General features: G+C 49.8%; 1 protein-coding gene across 4 annotated transcripts in view; it reads left to right on the plus strand.

The window, feature by feature from the left end:
* Positions 1-6,742, plus strand: part of URB1 (URB1 ribosome biogenesis homolog) — a 95,161-nt gene that overhangs the window by 73,625 nt on the left and 14,794 nt on the right. For 2 of the 4 annotated variants that reach the window (XM_032174704.2, XM_032174705.2), the window contains exons 36-39: positions 955-1,152; positions 2,451-2,692; positions 3,278-3,877; positions 5,193-6,218. In XM_032174704.2, the coding sequence (XP_032030595.1) occupies positions 955-1,152; positions 2,451-2,692; positions 3,278-3,877; positions 5,193-5,374 (1,222 nt within the window). In that variant the 3' untranslated portion in view covers positions 5,375-6,218. The other 2 variants (XR_009209625.1, XM_032174706.2) reach the window with 2 other exon arrangements.

Here is a 6,742-nt window from a genome sequence, read left to right on the forward strand (position 1 = left end):
GCCAAAGTGCCTCTCCTCCATTCACAGCTTTTCCTTGAGTGTCTCTTGTCTGCCATGGAACAGCAGACACCAGCTGCTGTTCACATCTGGCAGAGTCTGCCAGCCTGTCTGGCTCTGTTCTGCACAGGTCAGACTCCTCCCCTGGTGTCCCAGCAGCCTTCTGTGCTCTGAAGTAGTGTCCTGTTCTCTAAGCCTTTAGCAGCTGCAGCCCTCTGTTGCAGGAAGGCCGGTCTGACGGGTGACAGGGCTCTGCTGTCAGTGCAGGGTCTCTGTTCTCAGTGACAAGCCCGCATTAGAGGAGCAGCACCAAGGGTCTGAACTTGATGATTTATTGTGATTCCTGATTCTCCTGCTGTTTGAGACTGTCTGAAAAGATGAAAAGATGAAGACCCTGTCACAGCAGACAGCACTTGGCGGGAGGGCTCTGTCTTACAAAGAACTAATAATAAGCCTGGGAGAAGCAGGCCCTTTTGTGCATTTTTTTTTTTTTTTTTTTAAGTATTTCCTGAAATTTCTCTAAAAGAAAGTAATATATCCAAGTACATCTGCAAACAACAAAAAAAGGGGGTGGGGGAAGAAATTAATATCCAAAATTAGAATGTGTATTTGGACATCAACTTCAAGACTGTTTCAGATTTATAAAAGGCATAATTAGCTAATGTTCCTGGCTAATATTGTCTTGTCTTAGAAATTGAGTTGTTGTCATGAACAGGACAGTTGTTTTTAGTGTGCCCCAGTGGCTCCTGAATTTTTGGAGGGACTCAGGGCAGTCTTCTGTTAGGAAGGTGCACCTTGTCCTGTGTGGAAGCTGTGTTTGTATAGCAAGCACCCTGTTTTTACTTGGAGACTATGCTTATCTAGGGGGATGAGCAGATAGGATTATGGAGGGGGATAGTCTGATCTTGCTGAAAGGTCAGGATGTGGCAGATTGAAGGCTGTTGTGCTTGGTTTTAGGTTTCTGGAGACTCCGCTGCTGTCTAATGTGATCTCCTTGCTACACACACTGTGGGTGACCAACCTGGGGGACAAGGCAGTAGAGTGGGAGAGCCAGCGCCCTTGCCAGCCTAGCTCCCGGGAGCCCGCCAAGCGGCTTGCCCTGCACCTGGTCAATGAGTTCCTTTATGTTCTCGTCGTGCTCATGAAGCACCTGAGGTGAGTCCTGCCCCCGCCAGGGGGGCCCTCCTGGCCTCTTGGATGCTGTGTTGGTCTGCCACCTGTGGACACCACGTCTCCGTCACGACTCTGTACCAGGGGGACGCTGGGCCGTGACCTGCTGTGGTTTGGGGCAGAGTACCAGTGTCAGGTGTAGGTAGTGTCAGAACATCTATTTTATTAGCTCTTTCTTTCCCCTTCAACTTTATAAAGCTTCTTGCCAAGACCCCGAGAACGTAACATACTTTTCAAACCCTAATATGCATCATACGAGGTCATTTTTAGCTGGCGAGCCATCTACCTTGATACTATGATTCAAACACTTGAATCAAGTCATGTTTCATAGAAAGAAAGAATTTCCTGTGACTCTAACATAAGACAGGGTGTTTCCAAACTTGCCTCTGCCTTCATTAGCCTGCGAAGACTCATTGTCCATGAATTCTCTGGAATGTTTCAGTATTTTCCTCTGATCCCTTGGAGTCATGTTTTTGGTTTCCTCAGAAGAGCTAAATTTCCCTCCAATTCTACCATGTTACAGAAAATACACTGTGTGCACTCATTATTTCTGATTTGGGAGCCAAGTTATGCTAACCTGAACCAGAAGGTTGATAGCAAGAGGATTGTAATCTCAGAAGTTTGAAAAATATCTTGATAAAAAGAACAAGGCCTTTTGTTTTGTATTGTTCAAAACTAAATTGTTAAGTCCGTGCTGGATAGTCAACGTTTCCTGTGTAGGGATTGTCGGAAGACATGCTGGTGTCTAAGAACCAATTACAGTTTAAAATACTGGTTTTATGTTTATAATTGTGTGGAACCGATGTTACAGGATTTAACTCTCTTGGAATTCAGGGAGATCTTTTTCCTCTTGGTGGTCATCAGATTTTGGCCGTGGGTGGTTACACTGTCCCAGGGCCTCCCTGGGTTTTTCTCACTTCAGACTGGTGGTCTGTGAGGCAAGGGAAACTGGCAGGCCTGGAGTGGAGCCCTCGCAGGCTCTTGGCACCCTGGCTCTCAAGCTGTGTGTTTGGCTACCCTGTTTAGCCAGGGTTTCAGGAGGTTTCTGTGCCTCTGGGGTGCAGGTCAGACTCCAGGTCCCCTTTGTGCCTTCCTGGAGTGGCTCACTTTTTTATTTTCTGCGTCCTGGGGGCCCATGCTAGATGTCTGCTGTGCAGGAAAACCTAGTTCGTGGAGGGACTGTGTGCACCTCTGGGTGTGTGATGTCGTCAGGCTGCCGCGGTGCTGACTGCCAGGCTGGGGCGGCAGCCTTTGCTCAGTCTGTAACATGGACTCCCAAACAGGCCCACCTTGGCCCCTGTCCAGCTGACCAACTTCTTCGGGACACTTGACTCCGTGTTGAGGTACCGGGCCACTGTCATACAGGCCTTCAAGGACATGAACAGATTTACCGTAAATGAGACAGTGCTTTCCACCAAGGACGTCCTTGTCCTCTTGCACAAATGGAGCCTCATTGAAAGAGACGTCAAGCTCCAAGAAGACCTGAGAGCAGCCATTGAGAAGGGCCAAGCCCGGGAGCTCATGAGTGAGTGTCAGAACCCAGGACTGGCCCAGAGTAGCCAACACGTCTCTCTTACCCTCTCCCTCCCTCCCTCTCTCTCTGTCTCTCAGCCACATTTCCAAAGCTACTGAGGCTCAGAGATGGGACACATCCATCTTGGAGCCCTGGATGGGGAGCTGGGCAGCCTTTGAGTTTCAGCCCGGCTGCTTACTAGCTCCCTGTCTTTGGAGAAATCACTTCACCTACCTTAGTATCATGGTGCTCACCTGTAAAGAGGCTGGGGGTGGCTATGAGCTACCTGCCCCCCACCTCATCCTGTAGTGCAGGGTTAAGGAAAAGACTGGAACCAGGCCTCCTGGACTGAAGCTCTGATGCTGCCCTGATTCCCTGTGTTTAAAGAGGACAGTAATGGCACCTGCCTCATGGTGTGAGGATTAATGAATTGGTTATAATAACAGTGATGACAGGCATAGTGAAACATCGAGCAGGGCCGGGTGCTCAGGACATGCAAGCCGCCCCTCGTGTCCCCCATTGACACCTTCCCACATCTGGATCTGTGTGGGCAGGAGGGACCCCAATCTCACTACCTTCTCTTTGTGCATTTAACAGAAATGCTCAAGGATAAGAACAAGCCTGTCATGCCAGCCCGAGCCAAAGGCCCACGGGGCCGAAAGAGGAGGCCTGGGGAGGCAGAGGACATGGCCGACCCTGAGCTGATGGCATCTACGTTGGAGACATGCAAGGGCCTCCTGAGGTCCATCTTGACTTACTGGGGACCAGTGATCCCTGGTCCTGACCCCACTCAGGAGCCTGTGGACTCAGCCAGCCCCGAGAGCAATGCGCCAGGCCCCGTGTATGCTGCTGCTTCCCTGGCAGTCAGTTGGGTGCTGCGGTCGGTGGCCGAGCACCCGCTCAGCAGGGCAGAGGCTGCAGGACTCGTTGGCTGGCTTAAGAACCACATTTTGCCACACCCTGTGGTCGTGTCTGACCTCCTCAAGGATGGTGCCGTGAGGAGCAGCATATTCAAGCTGTATAGCCGGCTCTGTGGGGCTGAGGGGCTGGCGGGGCCCGCGCAGGAGGTGGCCTGCCTGTTCAATACGGTCATGCTGCAGCTGGTGGCCGCCCAGGGCCGGGCAGGGAGCCCCTTCCACCCGGCCATGGAAGCCCTCTCCCTGTCTTCTCTGAGTGAGAAGGATGAAGCCACACGAGGTAAGGCTTGTTCTTTTGTTGGAGGCTGAAGAAATAGATGCAGAAGTGGGCCTGGGGGCAGGAGTGACTTCTGTGCTTAGAACGCTCAGGTTTCTGCCGACTTCCTCAGCTGGGTATTGTGCTTGCTTAGGTGGCCCCTTACAGTTCTGGCGTTGCAGAGAACTTGCCACTGGGCGGTGAATGTGAAGGGAAGGAAGTCTTTGGCTTTGCTTGCAGGGGAAACCTTTGGTGCTGGTTATGTTGGTGGTGCAGAGAGGGCACCTCAGAACCTTGGCATCCCTCCACCCCGCAGGGCAATGGGTTTCCGACCATTAGGCACGTGATGAGTTCTGTTTCACATGTGGCCAGCTGTGTGTGTGCGCGTGCGTGTGCATGCACATATAGCTTCACATGCATACAAATGCACACATGTGCAGTTTATGTACTTGGCAGTCACTAGGAGCCTAGCAGTGTGAATGAGTGAGTAGCACAGGCTCCAGGGGGCCGTTAGAGCTCCAGGGAGCTGGGTGTGGTAACCCAGAGATCTGTCCTTTCATGGAGGAATGTGGGGGTGCAGGGGAGGGAGGGGCCGGCAGCCTAGCGGGTGGGCTCACCTGGTAGCAGGGTGACCTCGCCCTCTGGTCTGGCCGCAGTTGGGGAATTGAGCCTTTTTGCCTGCAAAGCTTTCTCCTCCTCCTCACCCATGCCACTGAGGAAATGGTAGGAAATGATTCTGGGAAGTTCTTCTCAAACTTCAGTGTCATTCTTGGCATGGACGGTCAGAACCAGGAAGAGACTTGTCTTGTAACAGCTTTTTGAGGGGATGCACACATATTCATCAGAAGAAAGATAAATTTTTGCCAGGCACAGTGGCTCACACCTATAATCCTAGCATTTTGGGAGGCTGAGGTGGGGAGATTGCTTGAGACCAGCCTGGGCAACATAGTGAAACCCTGTCTCTACAAAAATCAGCTGGGCGTGGTGGCACATGCCTGTAGTCCCAGCTACTCTGGAGGCTGAGGTGGGAGGATCACCTGAGCCCAGGCAGTCGAGGCTTCAGTGAGCTGAGATCACGCTACTGCACTCCAGTCTGGGTGACAGAGTGAGACCTTGTCTTTTTTTTTTTTTTAAAGGAAAATTTTAAATAATAAAAATTAACACAAAAGTTAAGCAAAGGCAGAATGAGTTGTTGTATGGGTCTGCTCACCTTGGGTTGCCCAGGCCTGTGGCACGGTTCATTTGGGCACTTGGCAAAGCCGTTGCATTGTGGGCAGGATGACCTGTTTCGAGCTGAGCAGGTGTGCATCCTAACGGCCTATCCCCTGCTCTTGTTTAGCCTCCGCAGCATTCCTGGTGTCTCTCTACATAAAGGACATCTGGCTGGGGGCCCAGCAGCCGGACACCCTCTTAACCCACGTCCGGATGGTGTGTGAGGCCGCAGATGATGCCCCGAGCAGTGAAGAGGAGGCCATCGTGGTGCTCTGCAAGGACGCCGCCAGCGCAGCCTCAGATGCTTGACTCCTGCCGGCCAGCGCCTTGCGCCCTGATGACCAGAGCCCTCGAGCACAGCACCAGCTTCTAGAAGTTTGGTTGAGTCAAGGGTTTCCAGAAAAGGCGTGGGAAACAACAGGTTCAGTACATTGGCTCAGTTCTTTGACAAGAAAAGTTGAGAGGACTTTATTGAACTGGCCAGTACATGATAAACTCGGGCCTGTAGGTGCCCAGCATCAGAGGTGCAAGGAATGTGGGGACTTCTAGGCCATGAGGCCCATCCAGTGCCTCGTCAGGCCAGCCCCTTCCTCTCTAGGGGCTTGGAGCTGGTCACAGGAAATAGCTCAAGTTTGAGGCAGCACTTCTGAATGCAGAAGAGATTCATCTGTGTTAAAGCTGAAATGTCAAAAGGTATCAGATTTTTTTAATGAAAATGAAGAGAGATGTTTAAAGTTTATTTTTCAGCAGGTGAGGTGGCTCACGCCTGTAATCCCAGCACTTTGGGAGGCCAAGGCGGGTGGATCACCTGAGGTCAGGAGTTTGAGACCAGCCTTCCCAACATGGTAAAACCCCATCTCTACTAAAAATACAAAAATTAGCCAGGCGTGGTGGCGCACACCTGTAATTCCAGCTACTCGGGAGGCTGAGGCAGGGGAATCGCTTGAACCTGGGAGGTAGAGGCTAGAGTGAGCCGAGATCGTGCCATTGCGCTCCAGCCTAGGTGACAGAGCAAGACTCCATCTCAAAAATATGAAAAAGTAAAGTTTGTTTTTCTATAAAAACTCATAACAAAGTTTAGTATGACTTTTTGAATAAGTTAATTTCTGCCAGTGTTTAATTATTTTATTAAATAAAAGGATGTTACACTGAATCCTTAAAGTATAAAAGTGATTTGACCTCTGCTTTGAGAAGACAGCCTGTAATTTTTAAAGCTATACTTCAAAGAGGGGATCTTGAATTTTATAAATGCTTGTTAATGTCTGTTTTTGTAAGGTTTTTGTGTTTTCCTTTCATTGTTGTTAAGAGGCTATTTTTGTTCCGCATAGGCCTGCATTTATTTTAAAGGTCAGAATTTTGCTATTAATGGTCATATATTAGTTGGGGTTGTAGCTAACAAAAGTCATGTAATTTTGTGGTTTTCACAGTTAAAATTTCTGTCTGTTCCTTTAAAACTCTCCTGTATACCTGGCACTCTTGGGATCTGCTCTGTGGCCTAGGACGTGGCTGTTTTATTTGCCATATAATGCATATCGTGCTGACAATATCTTGGTTTTGTCTGAAACATTTACACTTTTATTTTCCACCAGTGTTCTTTAGAATTGTTTCTGTTTTAGGTGACTTAAAGTTTTAACTAAAGCGTGAGTAACGTTTGTTGGCATACAGTCCCTTCACCAC

This window comes from Hylobates moloch, unplaced genomic scaffold (genome assembly GCF_009828535.3).
Source record: "Hylobates moloch isolate HMO894 unplaced genomic scaffold, HMol_V3 SCAFFOLD_14, whole genome shotgun sequence".
Lineage (NCBI taxonomy): Eukaryota > Metazoa > Chordata > Mammalia > Primates > Hylobatidae > Hylobates > Hylobates moloch.